Consider the following 23,105-nt stretch of genomic DNA (forward strand, 5'->3'; position numbering starts at 1 on the left):
TGTCAGTCAACGGAGCCGGGACTCGCGTTATTTCCTATCCGGATGGGACTTGCGTACGTTTCGTATTCTTCGTGTTCGCCCGGTTTGCCATCTTGCTTCGAAATGACTCGTCGAAATTTTGCACGGGCATTTTGGAACCAAACCTTGTTATTTTTATATTGATTAGTTGAAAGTTAAAAAAAATGAGATATGATGAAAATTCCTACCTGCAAAACTCGTTTCGGTAAGCCTGTTTTCTGTGAGAGCTGTTTGAGATCCTTGGCATCCGGATTATGGTTAATGGCGAAATAGCTTTTCATCGCGCGCAATTGATGATGCTTGAAAGACGTTCGCATGCGCTTAGTACGGGACGATCCTGTTAAACTATCTCGCGAGAATCCTAATTCTAAGTATTCGGTATTGAGGTCTAAATTTAAAATTTTTATAAAAAATTTGATCGAAAAAGGGAAAAAATTTCACAAAAATACCTAAATTAGCTGTCATTCGTTCAATATCTTTATGTTTCCTCTTACGAGGTCTTCCCTTTTGTCTCGGTTGTTGCGGCGTTTCTATCTGAGGTGAGTTGTAAAAGCCGGGATAAACGTTGCCCGAGTCTTCGATGTTCGTTTGTGTGTTAATATCTAATGGTTCGTTATACTTTGTTGTTTGCATCAACATATAATTGTTTGGATTTTCGGGCTTTTCAAAGTGTAAGCGACACAAAATCGAGGAATTTTTGATGCCAAATTGGTCGCCTTTCGTAAGACGAGTGTTGCAAACTTCACAACTGAAACAACTCACGTGGAAAACGAGTTGCTTGGCGCGCATTACGAGCTCAGAGGAACTTATTGAAGCCAAACATTTGGAACAACGACGAGCGCCGAAGATTCTAATAATTTTTTTAGATGAATTTTGAGGTAAATTTATGAAAAATATTTTAAACTTACCGAAAATAATCGACTTTGCAGTAAATGTTGTCTCCTTTGGAGAAACAACTGCCTGCTTTGTCGAGACTTTTCTTGCAGACACAACACAAGAGACACCCAATGTGCCATTTTTTCTCGACAGCTGACAAAAAGTACCGATCCTGAATAGATTTTCCGCATTGCGCACACACATTATTTTGCATCTTGAGCGAATACAACTTTTTGTCCTCCATTTCGCGCAATATTTGGTTGCTGTTCTGAAAGCCGCATTCGTCATAATGATACGTCGTCGGTTGTTCGCTGCGATAGCAATAAAAATAAAACTTTTTTATAGCGAAATTTTTATTGTTGCAGTTCATGACCCCGAGTCGGTTGACGGCGTCATGCGGTAATAAATCAAAGGAGACGACGAAGAAGAACTTACGTTAGAAGTGCATTGTTATCTGCGGCAGAGTCGGAAAGTTGCAAATGACAGATGTCTTGACTGTTTTCCGAGCCCAATTTGCACATTTGGTTGTCCTGCACCATTGACGGATTCATTGATTCGTACGTTGTGATTTGCGATTCCGTTACATGATTCAATTTAAAGTGTTGTGTCTACGAGTTAATTAATTGCACATGAAAATTCAGGTTCAATAGCGACTTTGCATTGACTTACCAACTGCATAACAAAAACTTGCTCTTGACTAACCCCCATATAATCGTTGACGATATGTGATTTTTTTCGTTCTCTTTAGTTTTTCAATTAGCTCGTAACTGGTTTCGTTATCTGCGGTGCTCACAGACAATTTTATTGTAACATAAGTGTGATCATTGTTATTTATTCATAAAGTTGCCTGTGAAAAAAAAGAGACAAAAATTAAAACATTTAAGATGTTCTAGTTGTTTGTTGTCGATGTTTATATTCATAAAATCATTTGATAATTAAATTATTTTCAGATAATGTCTCTCTCGCTCTACTCCTGCTTTCAACAGTCTATTTCTTCGTTCTGCGTTCTGTATATGCTTGAGTGAGCGACCATATCGATACAATTTTATTATTGAATTAAATGAAGAGATACATATCAAATACACTTTTAAAACACAGCTTTCATTAATTTTATAATAAAATGAATGGATGGCAGGTTCTTAAGTCTTAATTTATACTACCTACAAATGAAAGACGAAGAAAAAATCAAAAAGGAGTAAAAAATTACTTGAGGAATAACTTGAGCGCTTTTTCGTAAGTATCATAATTAAAAAAATATTTTTTTAAAAAAATTAAAAATTTAAAAAAAAAAATTTTTTTTTATTTTTTGTAATTCGTTAAAAAGTTTGAAAAATAATTTGAAGTTTTAAAAATAAATTGAACAAATCATAAAACTTAAAAAAAAATATTTTTAATTTTTTTTTATTTTTTGAAATTAATTTTTGATTTGTTTTTATTTTCCGAAAATTGTTTTTAAACATAACAAATTAAAAAAATAAATTAAAAAAAAATTGATTTTTTACTATTTTTTAAAATTCATTCCTCTTAACAAATTAACAAATTTTTATTTTTTAAAATCGTTAATTAAACATAAAAAATTTTCAAAAAAAAATTTTTTTCTATTTTTTGAAAATTGGTTACAAATATATTATCATATCATATATATTATTAATTTATTTATTTATAAAATTATCTTATATCAAAAAATTTGTAATTAAAAAAAATTATTTTTTATTTTTTAGAATTTTTTGAAAATTGTTTTTATTAGACATAAATTTCAAATTTTTGCCGATCGTAAAAAATAAATTATTGAAAAAATGAAAAATTAAAAAAAAATATATTTTTTTATGAATTTTCAAAAAATTAAATAAATTCTTAAAAATTTTTTAATTTTTTTCAATCAACCGAAAATTTATTGAAAATTCATTCCATGAACATAAAAATTTTCAAAAAATTGAAAAATCTTTAAAAATTTATTCTTTTTTTAAGATAGACGAATATCAAGCCTCTTTAGAACATTTTTTTTCGACAATCTCCTTAAAAAATCTCTCACTCTCGTTCGATACACATTTAATTCATATAATATGAAGAAACATGTTTTTTTTTCCTTCGTGTTGTTTATAAAATCTTTTATAGATATCATCAGAGATAAGGGGCAATTTAGGATCCAAAATATTTATTCGTGTTTATATGTGAGCAACACAGCACACTGGCAATAAAGTGTCTTACCAAAGAGACGATCATAGACGACGTTACTTGTGACTTGACCGTAATGTCGTAAATATTCAACTGATTTTTCGTATGGATAAAAAAAAATGTAGAATGTGGCTGATGTCTCAACAGTATTTTTCTATATTTTTTTAAATAAATATTTTGTCGCAACGAACGGAAGTACTTCTACATTTTTTATTATAGAATTTTTTTCTCATGATATGTTTATTTATGATACAGAAGATTGCTACCATACTCATCAAAGATACTTTGTTAATTAATTGGGGACCCATCAACAGCGAGACAATAGACATTTGTCTCGTTTTTAGATAAGTACGTTTTTGGAAGAAATCCAGTAGCGCGAATGGAGTTTACACGGAAAGGTGTTGAGAAATTTAATGAGACGAGATCTTCACCTGTCGACAATTAATCTAAATAGGAAGGACCTTTTATGTTTATTAAAGGCTTGAAGGAAGTTATGTTAATTTTATCGGCTTTTTGTCACAATTTGTCATCAAACATCAGCTGTAAGGAAGAATTTTATCAGAAAAATTTTTTTTTATTACTTTTTGAGCTTTTTAATTAAAAATTTTTATTTTTAGATTCGAGCAAGGAAAAAAAATTCAAGTTGTTCTTAAAGAAGAATTTCAGAGGTAGGCTTTTTTCGAGAATATAACATTAAAAATGAGGTACGAGAGAAAATTCAAGCAATGAAGAATAGAAAAAATCGTATAATAATTAGAATGGCGGAAATTTTCGAGACATGCGCCATATCTTGAATGAATAATTTGAACAAAAATCTGCATGAGTAAAGTCGTTTTACTAACATTTTGCAACTTTTTCATCTTCAAAATGCAAGTATAATTAAATATAGCAAGTAAATGACGAGTATAATCGTCAAAGAATGACAACATACCAGTTGTACAACAAGTATCATATCCTGAAAGTGAATGACATGATTAAATACGAACAAGCAATGACGATATACAAAATGACAAAATGGTTATTGAGGTTTCCTCTTGTTCAGGACACAAGAAGAAGGTCCAGATTACAAATCCCATTGTCTCGAACAAACTACTCACGAAACAGTGTTTTCCATGAAGGAATAAACTTCTTCAATACAATTTTTACGACATATCCAGACCATATCCCTTCGCAAAAACTACTTTCAAGTGCCTATCAAGCCAACGATCGGCTAAACTTTCAACTTCAAGCGAAATTCTCGGATTCTCGATAACTGTTCGATGTTCGTGCGGATCTATATTTGGTACGTATTCATTCATTTTATTGTTTTGTTGCAACGTTGCCCTGCCTTCTTGTTTCCTTTTAAGTACATAGCAAGGCAAAAACAAACGAATATGCAAGAAGAAAAGACAGAAGTCAATTAAAAACAAGAAAATGCTATAAAGATTGGGAAAATTTTTACTCTTCCATGTATTTATTTTATAAATTTATATTATTAGCCAGAAATTGGCAATGCGCGAATTGAATTGAACGAATCAGATACCAACCGAGAGTAACATCTAATCAAAATTCTTCTTCAAATATTTTTTGCTTTGCTTTATTTTTGTTTTTTTTTTTTCGGTAAACATGAATGTTTTCTATTTTTTTTTAATAGTAACCTTTTTTTTCTATTCCGCATTTTCAGAGAATCGATTTCGGAGGATGGATTTCGGTAGCTGTTGAGATGCGGAACAACAGAAAAATACACTTGAGACATCTTTTGTTCTTCCGAAGACTTTTCTTTCGAACGTCGTCGACGTTGACGATGATGATGGCTTGCATGCACAAAATAAGATGAAGATAATTATAGTAATTTATGTGCGAAAAAAGGTAAGAATGATACAGAAGCTACGAAAAAAAGGAACAAATGAAAAAATCATTCATAAAAGTTGAGTTCCGTACTACATTATTAACGAAAATGAAATAAAAAAATTCTTTGGAATCTAAAAAATATAAAAATAAAAATCAACTATCATTCTTTTTAAATATCGATCTTCTTCTTTTTTTCAGCTATCTCAATGATGATCTCTGACTATGAATGGGACGGCGATCGTTGCGATATATAATCAAATCATCAGCATCGATACAATAGACCCGAGAGATAATTTATGAAAAATGCGGTAGCAACTTTTTTAACAATTTATGTGTTGATATGGAATGAATGAATTTCGTGTGACTTGCTTTTTCCGCTGCTGTCTTCGTGCCCGTCTATTTACTCAGAACAGTTCTCAGACCTCGCAACGGAATAAATTATCATTTTTATGGAGATTCTGTAAATAATCCATGCTTCGGTGATTTTACTCCTCAAGTACATCCAACAACGTTCCTTGTAAATCTTGACGATTTCTCAAAAAGTAACTGTCAAACTCCGTCTTTGGATAACCGAAAATTGACATGAACCTTGAAGGATTGCAATTTTTTTTTTTTGAGAAAAGTGCATTTTTTATGAAATTTTTTTCGTGTGTATGATTAATGTATGCACTTGTTCCAACATACTTGGATAAATAATTACCATTACAAGTTTTTGTGCATTAAGCGGAACGATTAAATTTGATTAACACAGAGCCGTTCTAAGTAACAAGTCTACTTAAAAAATTCTTTTTCTTCAGTTTCAGAAGAAAGTGAACTTTTTTGTTGGTTTTAATGAAAAGTCGGTAGTTTTTCTCGGAAGACACGATATTTTTGACGAGAAGGAGGAGAAACTTGACTCACGAAATTGATTAATGAACTTTTAAACAACGATTGACAATTTTTGATCAGTTTGGAGTGATAAAAAGGCACATGAATGGAAATATGAAATGAGTGACAGTCGATAATTTCTTGACTTGTTTTCGTTTTGAGGAATTTTTTACGTAACCGACGCGACGTTTGATACAGATTCTGTTTGACATGTGCTGTTGCCTCCTTTAGAAAGGTCGTTTTTGATGTAAGAACACGATAAATGCGTGACTTTTTGTTGAAAAATGTTGCTTGAGAAATTTTTTTATCGGAAGTTGTGTTGAAACATTTTGCTTTGAAAGAAAGTTTTGTTTTTGGAAAAATCAAAATTATTAATTTAAATTTTTGGTCATAGAGAAAATTTAATTTTTTGTGAGTTTTTTTCTTAATGTTCTTTCAAGAACAAAATTTCATTTAATTTAAAAAATTTTTAAATAAAAAAATTACTATTTCAAGCTCAAATTGTAAATAGAATGATTTTTGATGGATTTTTATGCTTTTGAGTCCTTTTAATTTTCTTAAATTTTTATTGTTTTTATTTTTAATACTTGACACATGATAATTTTCATAATATATAATATAATATATTTTTTTTATATTTTTTTAAATTTTATTTTTTTAAATTTTTTTTGATTTTTTTTTTATTTTTTAGCTCTTACGTTAAAAAGCAATAAACTTGTTACTTTAAAAAAAAATTATTAAATCTGGAAATATTAATCAAATTTTGTTTTTTCTTGAAATTTTTATTTGACTTTTAATTAAATTTAATACATTTCACTGAAGTAATTTTTTTAAATTTTATTTTTCACAAATAAAAAAAATCTTTGCAAAAACAACTTACTTTTCAATAATTTATTTGTAAAAAAAATCCAACTTGCTCTCCTGATTGTCTTAACAATTTTTCTCATTCATTAAATATTTATATTAATCAAAAATTTTTGTCACCGTCGGCTTAAATATTTTTTTTCCTGTATGATTTATTATTTTTACTTTTTAATATTTTTTTGCACACAATTTTTCATATATTCTGAATTTTTATTTTTTTGCAATTTTTTCCGTTCTTTGATCACCGAATATTTTATTTGTTAATAATAATTTTATTATTTTTTAAGCTAATATTTAACTTTTAGTGCCTTTGCTCTCCGGTCCGTGCATTTGATAATATATACAATAACGTGAACGTCTAGATTAACACTGCGAGTACGATCGTTGTACAAACAAGAAAGGAGACCGGCGAATCAAATATTGTGTAAATACGAGTTGTATGAATGAATACATATAACATATATATTTATCACATGTTTATGATGTTGTACGAAGTTTTATATATAAAGTGAATCGGGTTGTCTCTGTTACTCTTGCATATCGACGACGAGGAAAGAGATGAAAGATGGAAGCAGAAGAAGACGAAATAAATAACAACAATGAAAATTTTAAAATATACATATATTTTTATAAGTAATTGATGAATTGCAGTTACATTGAAGTACTGATATTGGAAAAAAGTCTTAAGATAATTATATTAAAATAATTAAACTCTATTCATACTCAAATAATTCCTTCACATTATCATCTTATGGCTCTAAAATTTATTTATGTTTTTTATAATTTTCTTTTAAGTTTTTTGAATATGAATGAAATTTTTTTTCATACATTTTTTTTAAGTTGTAATGCTTGCTTGCTTTTTTTGTATTTATTTATAATAATAATGATAATGATATATTCTATAAAAAGGATATACAACATAAATCTAACGAACGCAAAAAATAATATTTAATTTTTTGTATTTTTCTTTAAGTAACTTATTCAAAAAGGACGACCAACTGGTAAAAAATTGCGAAAATCAGTCGTCCTTTTGCTTAAAATAAAAAATATAATTAATTAAATTTTACTTTTTTTATGAATTATGCTAAAGCAAAATGTTCTTAAAATGCTATATCTTGATTTTTTTTTATTATTTTATTATATTATAAGATATAATAAAAAAAAATTGAGTTTATTTTTATTAAAAAAATAAAAAAAATGTTAAAAATTAAAAATATTTAAGTAAAAATAATATTAATATATGGCCAATGGGAGTGTGTGTGTTGTTAATTAAGTTTTAAGGTAAGCATTACCTATTTTGTTATTTTTTTTTTAACAAAACTATAATTTGTAGCATCATATGTTTTTTTAGCAGTTTGAGCAATTTTCTAAAATTATTTTTAAGCATTACGACATGAATCCTTTTTATACTTTTTTGTTTATGCATTATTTTCATTCATTATATAAAGATCATAATTATCTAAAAAACAATTTTTTGTTACAATTTATTTACACAGTTCGATTTTTTAAGATTTTTTCTTTTAATTATTTATTTTTTTTTGCTTATCAGATAAGTTTAAACTGCTATTGTGGTGGATTGTTGTTGTGAGGCAAGATTGGCGGGGGACCCTATTGAGGGAAAATTGAGAAGAAATTGAAACACTTTAATAAGGAGCTTCAGAATCTTCGAGGGAACTTACGGGAAAAGTCGCATAGGATGCTGGTTGTAATAAATGAGCGGGAGGTCTTCCATCTTCAGCCTTTTCTTCTTCGCGGCGCTTGAGACAGGCTGCTTTAGGATTCAAATTGCGTTCTACAAGAAAAATTTTTATGAATTTTTTTAAAGAAATTTTTTTGAAAATTTTAACATACCTCGAACTTGTTGCTCCAAATTCATGATAACTTCAACGGCCATATTTAAGATGCCCAATTTCGTTTGTGGCTTGTCAGATTTCAAGTGAGATTGGCACATTCTTCCGAGTTCCTTGAGTGCCTCGTTGATGTCTCTAATTCTTATTCTGTTTGAAAAGAAAAATTTTAATTTTTTTGAAAGAAATTGGAAAAAATAGAGATTTTTTTTACCTTTCACGTGCATTATTGGCTTGTCTTCGTTCACGCTCTCGACGATCTTTTAAGACAGGATCTCCGCCGCAATCATCGTCTTCATCAGCACTCGAGCAACTTCTTGATGTTTTGCTACAAAAGACATTTTTTGTTAAAATCTCGAATTTTTTTTTTTAAATCGAAGAGAAAACTTACTATCGCCTCTGTTTTTTGCCGGGACCTTTAGCTGAGCCCTCAACTGAACTGCTTGGTTTTGCGTCAGGATCTAAATCCTTTCGTTTTTCTATTTAAAAAAAATAATTAAAAATTAGCATTTTGATAAAAAAAAGCAAAAAATTTAAATTCTTACTTGAGTTTGATAAAGGTACAGGAAGTCTTTCCATTTTAACTGCATTTCCTTCTGCTCCGCTACAATTCTCCGGCAATGTATGGCTACCAATGATGTTCGATGTTCCAACGAATGGCGCAGCATCATCCAAATTTCCGATGCCAAGGGGTTCGCAATGATTTCGTAACACATTTATGGCATCGTCAAGTCTCTCCTCCATTCGTGCTCCCTAAATTAAAAGATTTTTTTCATGAAATGTTTTCAAAAAAATTTTTTTTAAGAAAAATCAATCCAAAACAATTCAATATCAAAAATATACTAACCGTTGTGTTTTCAGAATGATCACGAAGCAAAACAAAAGCATCATCCAACGGTTGTAGGTCTGTCGGATTTGTCTATTGTAACAAAAACAAAAAGGCATGCATAAAAAATCATAAACAAAAAAAAACTTCAAACTTGAAAAAAAATTTTTTTTCTAAATCTAAAAACAAAAAACACTCGAAAATCGGGGGAAAAATTTTTGACTTACCAAATGCATTCCACGTGGCACAATTTCGTTTGTGTAAAGAGGGCTTTGAATTGATGGGATTTGTGGTTGAATTGTTGGGCCCGTCATCGGAGCAATTTGTTGCCAACTGTTTCCTGCTCCATTGTTTCCGGGATGAATTGATGCTGCGACTTGAGGGTTCAATGGCGGCGGAGAATTAACTGGCGTAGATGGGTTTGATCCGTAACTGCTGATGCTCGGATCAGTTGGATACATCTAAAAAAAATCATTTAAAAAAAAAAATTTTTTTGAAGAAAAAAAAACTTACCGTTTGCAAAGCTTTACCAACAAGAGTATCATTTTGTACTATGGGACTCGCCTGCGAATGTTGGTTATGCAAATGGTTCACAACTGGAGAGTTATAGATGCCGGGGGAATTGGGCCCCTGACTATTTAGAGATACCTCATTGCTCGATGGCACACCTCTGAAGGAACTCATGGGCGGCAACGAATGTGTTGGATTCTATAAAAAAAATTTTTTTTTAGAAAAATTCGAAAAAATTCAATTTTTTGACTTACTTGTCCCATGTGTGAATCCATATGGCCAATTCCGGGTGACATGGAATAATGTTCATGATTTGGATGTACATTTTGATATGGCGCTGAAGAATGCGGAGCACCGCCATAGTTTGAGGGTCCTCCGGGCGGCGAATACCATGATCCGTTTGTGTCGTAATATGGCTCATTTGAGTACATCGCATTGCTACCTCCGGGCTTTGGCGGCGTATATCTTACGGAAGTCGAAGCACCCTCGTGCATAAATTCATCGGGGGTGTACTGAAAGTTAAATTTTGTTTAGTTTTGTTCTCTTGCGCAAAACACAAAATTACTTACGGCTCCATTTTGCATCCCGTATGGCGCTTGAAAGCCTGTCTTATCGGGACCTGAAACGAGAGAAATTTGTTATTTCCCGCACATTATCACGAAAATTTTGGTAAACATTTTTTTTTTGGATCGACGGACAATGTGTGTGTGCGTTGAATGCATACAACATAACACTTTTCTTTGTTGAATGTCGACTGAATGCTGTATGTTGACCAACGCCAGGTAAACACATTTCTTTCAAATTGAATTTTCACACAAAAACACAAATTTTCCGCCGTATTCGAATGTTTCACGGCATTCTCTTGAATGGGAACTTGCGTTTTTCGACATTTTTATCGTTGTTGCATTCGCTTTTTGCGTGCACGAATGAAAATAAATATTGTCCATTTCTCAAGCTGTGCACCAAATATTTCCACACACACATTTTTCGCGTCAAAAATGTTTCCAAGGCACTTTTTTTTTGTTGTACACGATTCCTTGCGGGTTGGGCTTCACATTACCTGGCTGCTTGTTGGCAATTTTGTTGAAACAGTTTTGAAAAACTTCATAAAGATGCAAATGTTCATCATCGCTCGTAGCCATTTTGTTGTACTTTTACTTCGTCTCTATTGCCCCCTTATTAATGAATGAAACGCATAAAACATCTGAATGAAAAAATCGCATTTGAAGCAGTGCGAACAAAAAAGTGCTTCTGAATCACATTGGAAAGAGTCCTAAAATAAAAATTTAAAATTATATGAAAATACGTTAATATCATTTACGAAAATATTTTAAAATTTGAACAAAAAATTATTTAATAATTAAAAAAATAAAAATAAATTAAAAAAATCATAAAAAAATTATTCTAAATAAAAAAAAATAAAATAAAAATCAATTAATTTACAAAGAAAAAAATTAAAATAAATTAAAGAGGAATGAAAAATAAAATCTAAATTAATTAAATTTAAAAGAAATATTATTTTTTTTAACAAAAATCATAAATAATTTTTTATCTATATAAAAATTTTTAAATAAAAAAAAATTAAATTAAATAAAAAATTAAATTAAATTAAAAAAAATTAATTAGTTTAAAAAAATTAAATTTAAAAGAATAAATTAAATTTTAAAAAAATTAAATTAAATTTAAAAATAAATTAAAATAACAAAAAAATTAATATAATTTGAACAAAAATAATAAAAAATAATTCTAAATAAAATTTAAAAAAAAAATTAAAATTAAATTTCATTATATTTTCATCCGAAAAGCAAACTCATCAGAGTTTCTTTTCGAGCTGTACAATTTGAGACTCACGAAATTGATTGTTCAATTTGCCATCACGTTAACTCAAGTTTCGACCAACTTTGAGAGGCATCAAATTGTGATTTCGGACAGTCGTCTGAGGCAAGCGAATCAAAAAAAAAAGTTTAATTTCTTTTTTTGGGTTTTTTGGTGAAATGTTATCATTTCATAGTAGCGGAACAGTCAAGAAACTTTTACTCTGGAAAAAAGGAAATGACGATTCTGGCGTAGAAGGAAAGTGGTCTGAAAAAGCTGTCAAAAGTCTCGTGAAAAAGTTGAAGAAAACTGACTTGCTAGCAGAACTTGAAAAGGCGATTTCAACGCAAAATTCCAACACCAAATGCATCACGATTACGAGGTTTGTACTCCGTTTCACGAGTTTCTCTGATCTCAGACAGGATTTTGCAAGTCGATTGTCGCAAAATCCGAGACTTGAGTCGCACAAAAGACAATCCTTACCGGCCATATTTTCTAATGCGTATATTCTTTGTGTGAGCGATGCGATTATTTATATGCCATACTGCATATACTATTGACGATGCATATGTATATTTTTGTTTCATATGTACCTACATTTATTTATGTGTGTGTTGTTGTGCAAAATTTTGTATTTGCAGGAATCGAACTAATGGCGAAAATGGTACTTCACATCGAAAAGGCTTGCCTCATGTAATCTATTGTCGATTATGGAGATGGCCCGATTTACAGGTAAAATTTTAATTTTCCTTAAATTTCTCTTTGATTTGAAAAAAAAAAATTTTTTTTAGAGTAATCAAGAATTAAAAGCATTGGAACATTGTGAATTTGCGTATCACAAAAGAAAGGACGAAATCTGCATAAATCCTTACCATTACACAAAAATTGAATCAGAGCCTCTTACGATTTTGGTACCAAAAACATCGCCGCTTCCGGGATCAGAATATTCCTCTTCGACATATTCCTTCGACGATCTACGGAATACAATTCCTGTAAACATTTCATACAATAACTCGTTGAGGTAAGCTTTAAAAAAAATTTTTTTTTCAAAATTTACTTTGAATTTGACATGAAAAATGCAATATTTTTAGCAGTTTACATTCAGACTACATGGAAGCAACATTAAGTCAATCAATTCCAAGCAACACAACATCGATGGATTCAAATAACTTGAGCATGGATAGTGTTCCAAACACAGAAACGCCTCCGCCGGGCTACGTATCGGAAGATAACGACCCAATGGATCAAAATGATAATATGAGTGAGTTGTTGGTATCCTCGGGAAATTTTTTTCTTTGTTATTTTTTCTATTTCAGGAGCAGGATATAATTTTGTTTTTAATTTTTAAAGAAAAATATACTTAAAAAATCAATTTTTCAGGTTTAGCTCGTCTAAGTCCTTCGTCGTCGTTAGATGTTCAACCTGTCGTTTATCACGAGCCAACATTTTGGTGTTCCATCAGCTATTACGAGTTGAGCGGAAGAGTAGGCGAGACTTTTCATGCATCCCAACCCTCGATTACAGTCGATGGTTTCACAGATCCATCAAACTCTGAACGGTAAAAAATTATTTTTTGTTCTTTTTCATTAAATTAATTTTAAAAAATTTTGTAGATTTTGCTTGGGACTCCTATCCAATGTCAATCGGAACGAAATTGTTGAGCAAACTCGTCGACACATCGGAAAAGGAGTTCGATTATACTACATTGGCGGCGAAGTATTTGCCGAATGTCTCAGTGATTCAAGCATTTTCGTTCAGAGTCCAAACTGTAATCAGAGATACGGTTGGCATCCAGCTACTGTGTGCAAAATCCCACCCGGTAAGGAAAATTTTACGTTTTAATGAGAAGAAAAGTTTAATTTGAATTTTTTTTCTTCAGGATGCAACTTGAAAATCTTCAACAATCAAGAATTTGCTGCTCTATTGTCACAATCCGTATCGCAAGGCTTTGAAGCTGTTTATCAATTGACACGAATGTGTACAATTCGGATGTCTTTCGTCAAAGGATGGGGCGCAGAATATCGGTAAATTTCAATTTCTCTTATATATTTAAAAAAAAATATTTTTTTTAATATTTTTTTTTAGACGACAAACAGTGACATCAACGCCATGCTGGATTGAATTGCATTTGAACGGGCCCTTGCAATGGCTGGATCGCGTATTGCAACAAATGGGTTCTCCTCATGTCCCTTGCGGATCTGTATCTTAAGAACTTTTCAACTTTTTTCATAATTTTTTTTTTATTTTGCGCCCCACATACGTTTGATTCCGAATTTTTGAAAAAATTTAAAGAATTATGTGCATTACAAGTAACTTCAAAAGTAGAAAACACAAAGAATTTATGCATAAAATGCGCTATAAATGTTAAAAATCTTCCAGAAAGTCTTGCACCCGCCTTTTTATCCCTTTTCTTTTAAATTAATTAATTAATTAATAATTAGTCTTAACGATGCATGCAACGATTGTTTATCCCAAAAAAATATGATATATATCAGAATCCCCCATTTTAAAATGAGACCGCATATAAATGTCTCTTCTTGCACTCTTTTAGTTTTTAATTTGACTTTCTTCGTCCTTGTACAGATTTTTTTTGTTACAATCATCAAATAATAAATATACATAAATATATAAAATTAGAGTCTAGTTTGTACTGTGTAACAACAAAAAACAAAAATATTCATCAATAAACTTTCAATTTATGTGGTTGTAGACAAAAATATCTTTTAATTTTTTCAGATTTCAGCAAAAAAGTTTCGTTAAGACCCCAAGAGTCAAATTTTTTCAATGAAAATTGTTTAAATGATGTTAAAATTTGGAAAGCTTATTTCAATACCTTTTCAACGTATATCTTCGCATCAAATTCTGTTTGATATTTTGTGATTTATAGCAATTTTAGTATTTTAAGACCCTAAAGAAAATTAGAAATAAACAATGAATTTTCGTAAAAAAACATTCATTGGAAAGGTATTAAAATTATCTTTCAGAAAAATTTCATATTTTTAAGGATATTAAGCTCTAAAGGGTCAAAAAGGGGTTCAATTGGGGTCCTATTTGAGACGAATGAAATTGATAATGTAAATCGCTTTTGAGTTAATTCAACAAATCGAATCAGCGTATGACGATTTGTGACATGCGCAATCAAAACAATCAAAAAATTTCCAAAACATCGCTGTACTCGGCTCGAATTTAGCTCGAAAAAGGACTCTACGAAGCCTTCGAAATACACAAAACGACGTAAAACGGCAACCGAAGAATCTCATTTGACGAAATGGTATGGGGATTTGTGACTTGCGGTCCTAATGAGGCACTTGTTGTCTCAGGTAAGTTCGTTTCCCCGGAATATTGATTTATCGATTTTTCGCAAATTTAACTTTTTTGATGTTTTTTAGGATGTTGTTACATGAAACCGTTGCTTGTTCCCGGAGGACGAGCATTTGTTTGGCCTTCCATTCAACAGGTTCAAAGGTAACATCGTGATTTTTCTCTCGCATTTTCATCTATTTTACAAAATTTTTCTCATTTTTAGGATTTCTTTGAACACAATGACGCTCCAAGTTGAATCTCCAACAGTTTACACGTCACAAGGTGTGCCAATTTCCGTTACGGGAATCGCTCAAGTCAAGATTCAAGGTAAATTTGCATCTCTAAAACAGGAAAAAATTCAATTTTTAATGAAAAATTTTAATTTTAGGACAAAATGAAGACATGTTATTGACAGCATGTGAGCAATTTCTCGGAAAAACCGAGGCAGAAATTCAGCATATTGCTCTCGTGACATTGGAAGGACACCAACGTGCCATTATGGGTTCAATGACTGTCGAAGAGATCTACAAAGATCGTAAAAAGTTTAGTAAGCAAGTGTTTGAAGTTGCCTCTTCGGATTTGGTAAATATGGGAATTACCGTGGTTTCTTACACTTTGAAGGATATCCGTGACGAAGAGGTAAGTTTTTGCCTGATTCGAAGTAATTTTGCGGAAAATTCGTTTTTTTCGTAAAATCACTTTTGAAAATCTTTCGTTCGAAGGCTAGTTTTATCATTTGAATCGTCAAATTAAAATATTTTTTCCATTTTTTAATAACTTGCTAAAAATTACTAATTATGAAAAAAGGGTGCAAAGGTATGTTTGTGTGATGCTCCTCCAAAAAAGAAGCTTTTTGTAGATTCTCGCACATGATTTGCCCTACTTTCTGTTCACCTCACAAATCATTTTCTCCATTTTCCGAGTATCTACGTTAGTTTATCATACCAACTGTGTTTTGAGTGACATTTCCTTCCAATTTCAACAAGTACTGTACGAAACGAACGACAATCCTGCACGTTTGTTGTTTTCAAATGCACATTGAGGCACAAATCCCATCATCTCTTTGTCTATTTTTCCTCTCTATTTAATCAATTTTCTTGTTTTAATCTGATCGATGACAACTCATTTCCATGGATTTGCTTTTTTTGCAGCTGTGTGACCTAAAAATTTCATCTAAAAATGCATAAAAATCAATTAATTTCATCAATTTCCGTTCATTTCAGGGATATTTGAAAAGTTTGGGTATGGCGAGAACTGCTGAAGTTAAACGAGATGCACGCATCGGAGAAGCTGAAGCTCGTTGTGATGCAACGATCAAAGAAGCGATTGCCGAAGAACAGCGAATGGCTTCTCGTTTCTTGAACGATACGGAAATCGCTAAAGCTCAACGTGATTTTGAGCTCAAAAAAGCTGCGTATGACGTTGAGGTTCAAACTAAAAAAGCTGAAGCTGAACTCGCATACGAACTTCAAGTAAGAAAAAATTGTATTTTTAATGAAATTTTTAAAAATTAATGATTTTTTTTGCTTAAATAGGCTGCCAAAACGAAACAACGCATCAAGGAGGAACAGATGCAAATCAAAGTCGTTGAACGAACTCAAGAAATTCTTGTGCAGGAACAAGAAATGGTGCGTAAAGAAGCCGAATTGGAAGCTACAGTACGTCGCCCAATGGAAGCTGAAAAGTATCGTTTAGAAAAATTAGCTGAAGCTAACAAGAAACGTGTCATTCTCGAAGCTGAAGCAGAAAGTGAAGCTGTGAGTAAAGAAAAAAATTAATTTTCATCAAAATTAACAAAAAATTCGTTTTAGATTCGCATTCGAGGTGAAGCAAAAGCATTTGCTATTAATGCCAAAGCCAAAGCTGAAGCAGAGCAAATGGCAAAGAAAGCCGAAGCCTTTAGAGAATATCGTAAGAAATTAATTTCATTCAAAAAATCTCATTAAATACAAAAATTTTCAATTTTCAGGCGAGGCTGCTATGGTTGAAATGTTGCTCGATACATTGCCAAAAGTCGCTGCTGAAGTTGCAGCTCCATTGTCACAAGCGAAGAAAATCACAATGGTATCGTCAGGCACAGGCGAAATTGGCGCAGCGAAACTCACGGGAGAAGTGCTTCAAATTGTCAACAAAGTACCCGAATTGGTCAAGACAATAACTGGCGTCGACATCTCAAGGGTAAATCAAAATCATAAGTTTATCTAAAAAAAATCACATTCATCCGTTTCATCGCAACTCTCATTCATTTGCGTGTTTTTCTTTCGAAATGTGTTCATTCATTAACTAAACTAACAAAAAAAAAATATTTGGTGATGTTTAAAATTTAACAAAAAATACTAAAAACTGACTAGATAGTAAATAATAATTGTGTTCGATGAGTTTTGTATATAATTTAAATTTAGTTTGTTAGAAAAAAAATGAAAATAATAATTTTTAGTGATTTTTTCAACTTATACAATTCAGTATTATTTCTAAAAATATGGAAAATAACAAATAAATGATAGATAAATGTTTTATATTTTCAAAAAATATTTTTTTAGAAATTTCCTGTGTGCATGCACTGTCTCCTTCTCTGTCATAAACACACTTAACATACCCATAAACACTAATTTCTTACTAATTTCGATTAAAAAGCGCTTTTCAACATCATACATTGCTTTAACTGACAAAAAATCATCAACTTCAAAGTGAATTTCAACATTTAAACGTAATTTTTAGATGCAGGAAACCGTTCATGCTCAACCCGTTACTGTTCAGTAAATTCTTTTCTTCTTCATGTTTGTATTTTTTTGAATAATGATCCATAAACCGACCAAAAATTACACAAAGTTGGCTTAAAAAGTGCTTTATAACCCGAAAATATATTGAATTATGACATTAGTAAGTAATTTTTTTTAGTTTTTATTTTTTTTTTTACCTTTTTTCATACACTTACAACACACATCTTTCGTTAGAACCTGAAAATTTTTTAGAATAGCATGATAACATCTTGCATGATACCTTCAGCATGATCAAAATCGTACATTTTTTTAGAAGTAGTTTGACAATTCGCAATAATTTCGCCTTTTTATTATCTTTAGATAGCTTCAAGCTTACGTGTTTAACGAATTTCCCCGTTTTTTCTCTCTTTTATTTTCATACAAAAAATTACAAACCATCTCTAAATGTATCCAACGTTAAAAAAAATTATATAAAATTATTAAAAATAAAAGCGTCGCGAGAATCCATAGGATCCATACAAAATTAGTGCAGAATTTAATCATAGCGCCTATTGTTTATATTACGATTATGATTTAGATAACTATAATAGCGATTCATCATCCGGAATTAGTTAGCCATTATTATTATTATCGATAGAACGTTTTGTCCAAACAGTATTCTAAGTAGAATAAGAAAAACTTTTTTTGTATATACAACAAAAAATTAAATCGCGAAGCATTTTTAAAAAAATATAGAATAGATTTGAACAAATTAACGAAAGCCAAAGCTAAACTTGCCAAAGATTAAAATTAAAATCACCATTTTTCTATTAATTCAACTTTTTATGTATAAAACTTTCAAAAGAATTTGAAAAAATTGTTTTTTCTTCTTTCAGTCCGTGCACGCTGGATAGATTCTAACATCTATGCCTAAAAATAATAATAATAATAATTAAAATTAATTAATTATTTCTAAAGAAAATTGTTTGTTCTTCAAAATTTAAGGGAAAATTGTATTATTATAACAAAATGTTCAATTATATATATGATAAATATTGTAAAATGTATTCAAAATAACCAACACTCTGTTAAAAAAAATATGAAAAGGGGTAAATATTAATAATATTTAATGAAAAACGACCATTAAGTGACTTTATAAAAAGCAAATCTACATAAAAAAAAAACTTTTTTTCTAAATTATTATAATGTGGCTGACAAAATTAATTTTTTCTATATTATATGTATAATGTAATATATATTAATATATATAATTGTTAATATAATAATTAATAATTATATTATATTATAATAATATATATTATATATAATATAGAAAAATTAATTTTGTCCGCAGCTTAAATATTATCAATTTATAATTGATAAAACGACACTTAAGTATTGATTTGAGTTCATCAATTTCATTAAAGTTATCAAAAGATAAAGATATCATTTATTTATAAATTTCGTGGAAAAATAATTAAATTTGTTACTTTCTTTAAAAACTTAATTCATTATAAATAATTTTTATTAATATTAACAAAATATTATATTATGATATATTAATAATTATTAAATAATATTATTAATAATATAATTATTAATAATATATTATAATATAATAATATTTTATTAATGAAAAAATAATTTAATATAAAAAAAAAGTTTAAAATACTTCGAATCATTACTCAAGTGTCAATATTAATAAAAATATAAATGAATTCTTTCTAAAAAAAAACTTATAATTAAATGTTCAATGGAAACAAAAACCAATATTGCATTTATACGATAATAATAACGTAACATTATTATATACAATGACTTGTAGATTTTCCATCATTCATAAAACTTCTAATAAACGCGCAAATTAATCTCAAAAATAATTAATTTTTACAAATACTATTAATAAAACTTATTTTTTTCCGTAAAAGAACACTTGTTCAAATAAATATACAATTTTTTTTATCGAAACAGAACACACTTGAGGTCTTCTACCATATTAATATTATTATAACATAATGACAATTGTTCTTTACATTTTTATCAACCATGCAAAAAAAATACTCAATCACAAAAAGTTAAAAAGTTAAACTAACGGGTGATTTGTATTATAAAAGTATTTCTGAGTTTTCATTCTAAACTAAACATAAGTCAACACACAGTCCTTTTGAACAAAAAAAAACTAAAAAATTAATGATAAGGAGCAACTAGATTTTGCTATCCGAAACCTATATTTTTTCTAAATGTAATGAAAAAAACTTAGATGTGAAAAAACACACAAATACCTTGATGAATAAATAAATTAAATATTAAAATCCAAAAAATTTTTTTTTATAATTAACATTAAAATCTTTATTTTTTTATATCAAAACTATTTCGAGCTTAGCTAATATCAAGAAGATTGACAAGAAGCGGATTCACTATTTTATTTATAAAAATATTTTTTTTATATTTTTCTTTTTTTTTAATTGTAGTCAAGAATAAATGTTGAAAAATTTGATTGCACAGTTAAAACAACACATTTGGTGACTTTCGGTCATTCAACTTTGATTAAGAAAAAAATACTTTGTAGCAAAAATTTTAACAAAAAACTTTTTGTCAACGAATTTTAAAGTTTAACTTTTTTTAGAGTAAACAAGAATACTATGTAACGGTAGAGTGAACTTGACTCGTTAAACTTATTGTTGTAACTAAATATATAACAAACCAGGTAATTTTTTTATCACTTTCTTTTTCGGCTTGAATTTTTTTCGTTTTTTTTTTGTCTTGTAGTAATTTGAGTAAGTGAAATATCACACTTTGTTGGCGGAATGTTGTCCAATTTTGGTCAGATTTACACTTTTCCGAGCATATCGTAGATGTAGAGTTTCTTGCGGTATCCACGTTTCAAGAAAAATTTAACGGCAATGACCATAATGGCGATGCATGAGACATAGAGCAACATTCCCATCCGAATATCCATGTCAGTGAAGATATTTCCGCGATTTGCTCCGTGCTGCGCCATGAATCTCGGGAGTGTCGTTTCATGTTCGACTCCAAGCAAATCCAAATTCGCCGGAGAATTTTTCTCTTTTAAATATTTCAAAACTTCTGATCTGTCCCATTGGATTTCGCCGATGATTTTATGTCCATGCACGTTACTTTGTTCCCTGCGACACGCATCACAATTCGATGGAAATTGTAATTTGGGGAATTCAGGATCTTCAGTTTCGTCGCCCGCTAATCTTTTATTGACTTCATTGTGTGCGGACCAAAGCCACAGTACAGCATCATCTTTCGAGGCAACACTCCAAATGTGATTTCTCGTTGCCATTTCTTGAAAATGTTTCGCGCATTCTGTGCATCCGAAGAAATTTTTGATATATCCGTGCATCGCTTGAAGTATTTCTAAAGCATCGTTTGACGTTTCCATCTCAGCTGCTCTTACCGTGAGGTAATGAAAAAGAGTCCACAGGCCGCAAGGATATTGCCGAAAACCGTTTCTGCTGGGCAAACATCCAACCCAACGATCGCTACTGAAGATTGGGATGTACAAATTTGCGATTTCCGGTACTTTTTCATCGAAATCACTTCCGTTGATGCGTTCTCGGTTCATCACGTAACTTCGCAAATCTTGAATAAATTTTTTTCCGTTGTCATTAAAGGGAAAATATCGTTCGATTACTGTTAAAAAGCGTTGAAGTGCTAATAATTTCTCTCCTTCGAGCAACGGGACACGAGGAACTTCGATAAACAAAATTTGTCTCAAGACTTGTTCAAGATCTGCGAGATAAACTGTGCCCAAATTCTCCTTGACACGCGTTCGAATGGCTTCTTCTTGTTGTTTCTTGAACTCCAACGGGACATTATCGTTCGCTGAAGTTGTCGTAATTGTATATGCGGGATGTTCTCCCAACATTTTTGGTAATTTAACACCTTCCGATTTTAAAAAATGCACAATTGCTTTGACAATGTCGTCTTTTGCGGTTGAATTTTTGATGTTCAAATCGACAGGCACGAGAGCTCGATTCAATGCCACAAGTTTCGCATTTGCATGAAGCCCGAATTCCGTGACGAAGGGAGATTCAATTGACACACGTTTCAATTGCACTTCCTTTACTTGATGCAAATCCAAAATAAGCTTCGATCCAAGAAGACTCGAATTTCTCTCGTAAAAGAGAAAAATGTACTTTACGTTTGCGGAGACGTCGTTGAAGAGCATTTCCTTGTTTGTCGTTGTCAAAAAGTCAAAAGAAGGCCAATTTGAAGGAGGATTTTTCTCCGTCGTGATATTGCCGACGACGTCATCGATTATCTTCGCCGGATCTAATTTCTCCAAAGGATTTCCGAGCGTTTTTTCGCCTTGTTTGTAATGCGGCGGGAAATATCGCAACGTTGGATATGCCATAACTTCGAATTCGCGACACGTATCGGAGTTTTCTTCCACAGAACAATCGAGGGCAACAACTTGCAGGATATCCGGATACCAAAGAGACACATTTGCGGCAATTTGATTGTAAATTGGAGCAAATCGCTTACAATGCCCACAGAAGGAGTTGTAAAACTGAAAGTGAAAAAAAAATTCATTAACAAATAAACAGGTTTGTGAAATTTTTACGTAAGTCAGCAAAAAAAACGACGAAAAAAATTGATTATCATTCATAAAATTCTACTTTGTTTTAGATAATCGTGCTTTATTTATTTGATTAAACGACAAATTTGACCTTCTGATAAATAAGTGAATTTGGCGAGTGACTTACCTCGACAAGTGATGCATAATTTTTGTCGTAAATTGATGGCTTCAGTGTGTGTACCGTGAGCGATATAACATATTGACTATCCGAGTAGAGGCCCAATCGTTCTATCACCCTTGTCTCGCTTTTATTACTGTTCGCATCGATGTGACAATATGTGAAGATTATCAGAAAAATTGTTGTTTGAAAAAGTGTTCTGCTACTCGGTACCATATTGTTCCCCAAAAAAAGCAAATATTTGCTCCAAAAATTGACGTTTTATGATGTCTGGCGTACAGTTTCGCTATTTACAATTTTTTAGAAGACGCCAAGATGCCCGTAGAACAAAAAGAAGAACTGTTAACTCATTAAAAATAATTTTGGATGATAAATAACACCCGAATACGATGGATTTCGACGAGACACTGAATGTTGAAGGGGAGCTTCGGAAATGATGTTTGGTTGAGATATCATCAAAATATGGGGTCTGTTTGAAAAGTTAAAAGGTTTGATTTGAGTTATCACTTTCGTTTTTAGATTTAAAATTTTTTTTTCAGTTTCTATTTTTTGGCAGTTTTGAGTTATAAAATGATTAAAAATGATAAATGAGAGTCCTCTGACAAATTTTTATCCATTTGGAGCAAGATTTGACAAAATTTGCTTTGACACAGTTTTTGACATAGTTTTTGTCTTGATTTGTTACAAAATTTCTAAAATAAAACTATGTCAAAGGAAAAAAAAATTTTTCAGTTTCAATTTTTTGCAG

General features: G+C 30.6%; 5 protein-coding genes across 7 annotated transcripts; 2 read left to right on the plus strand and 3 right to left on the minus strand.

Moving 5' to 3' along the window:
- Nucleotides 1–2: 2 nt before the first annotated feature.
- On the minus strand, nt 3–1,602 carry LOC134829182 (protein apterous-like). The gene is made up of 6 exons (XM_063842180.1): nt 1,564–1,602; nt 1,330–1,502; nt 927–1,205; nt 468–868; nt 207–406; nt 3–143 (listed from the first exon to the last, which is right to left on the minus strand). The coding sequence occupies exons 1-6, from the start codon at nt 1,600–1,602 to the stop codon at nt 3–5; spliced, it is 1,233 nt and encodes a 410-aa protein (XP_063698250.1).
- A 6,275-nt stretch (nt 1,603–7,877) lies between these two features.
- On the minus strand, nt 7,878–10,994 carry LOC134830606 (protein daughterless). The gene is made up of 12 exons (XM_063844144.1): nt 10,874–10,994; nt 10,383–10,432; nt 10,068–10,325; nt 9,817–10,011; nt 9,531–9,764; nt 9,325–9,396; nt 9,023–9,230; nt 8,869–8,956; nt 8,692–8,805; nt 8,482–8,627; nt 8,310–8,422; nt 7,878–8,238 (listed from the first exon to the last, which is right to left on the minus strand). The coding sequence occupies exons 1-12, from the start codon at nt 10,953–10,955 to the stop codon at nt 8,194–8,196; spliced, it is 1,605 nt and encodes a 534-aa protein (XP_063700214.1). The 5' UTR covers nt 10,956–10,994; the 3' UTR covers nt 7,878–8,193.
- A 735-nt stretch (nt 10,995–11,729) lies between these two features.
- LOC134829292 (mothers against decapentaplegic homolog 3) lies at nt 11,730–14,306 on the plus strand. 2 transcript variants are annotated; one of them, XM_063842319.1, is made up of 8 exons: nt 11,730–12,010; nt 12,270–12,360; nt 12,420–12,649; nt 12,723–12,889; nt 13,009–13,186; nt 13,242–13,447; nt 13,508–13,652; nt 13,714–14,306. In XM_063842319.1, exons 1-8 carry the CDS (start codon nt 11,808–11,810, stop codon nt 13,835–13,837), a joined length of 1,344 nt encoding a protein of 447 aa, XP_063698389.1. In that variant the 5' UTR covers nt 11,730–11,807; the 3' UTR covers nt 13,838–14,306. The 2 variants fall into 2 exon arrangements, with proteins under 2 accessions (XP_063698389.1, XP_063698388.1); XM_063842318.1 differs by having other exon boundaries at nt 12,720–12,889; nt 13,714–14,305.
- Nucleotides 14,307–14,783: 477 nt separating this feature from the next.
- Nucleotides 14,784–18,567, plus strand: LOC134829104 (flotillin-1). 2 transcript variants are annotated; one of them, XM_063842101.1, is made up of 10 exons: nt 14,784–14,948; nt 15,018–15,093; nt 15,155–15,258; nt 15,320–15,570; nt 16,155–16,403; nt 16,467–16,688; nt 16,743–16,842; nt 16,901–17,109; nt 17,650–17,811; nt 18,527–18,567. In XM_063842101.1, the coding sequence occupies exons 1-9, from the start codon at nt 14,897–14,899 to the stop codon at nt 17,689–17,691; spliced, it is 1,305 nt and encodes a 434-aa protein (XP_063698171.1). In that variant the 5' UTR covers nt 14,784–14,896; the 3' UTR covers nt 17,692–17,811; nt 18,527–18,567. The 2 variants fall into 2 exon arrangements, with proteins under 2 accessions (XP_063698171.1, XP_063698172.1); XM_063842102.1 differs by lacking the exon at nt 17,650–17,811.
- A 1,443-nt stretch (nt 18,568–20,010) lies between these two features.
- On the minus strand, nt 20,011–22,740 carry LOC134829723 (sulfhydryl oxidase 1). The gene is made up of 2 exons (XM_063842953.1): nt 22,367–22,740; nt 20,011–22,170 (listed from the first exon to the last, which is right to left on the minus strand). The coding sequence occupies exons 1-2, from the start codon at nt 22,571–22,573 to the stop codon at nt 20,461–20,463; spliced, it is 1,917 nt and encodes a 638-aa protein (XP_063699023.1). The 5' UTR covers nt 22,574–22,740; the 3' UTR covers nt 20,011–20,460.
- Between the last annotated feature and the right edge of the window lie 365 nt (nt 22,741–23,105).

Source organism: Culicoides brevitarsis, chromosome 2, assembly GCF_036172545.1.
Source record: "Culicoides brevitarsis isolate CSIRO-B50_1 chromosome 2, AGI_CSIRO_Cbre_v1, whole genome shotgun sequence".
In the NCBI taxonomy this organism is placed as follows: domain Eukaryota; kingdom Metazoa; phylum Arthropoda; class Insecta; order Diptera; family Ceratopogonidae; genus Culicoides; species Culicoides brevitarsis.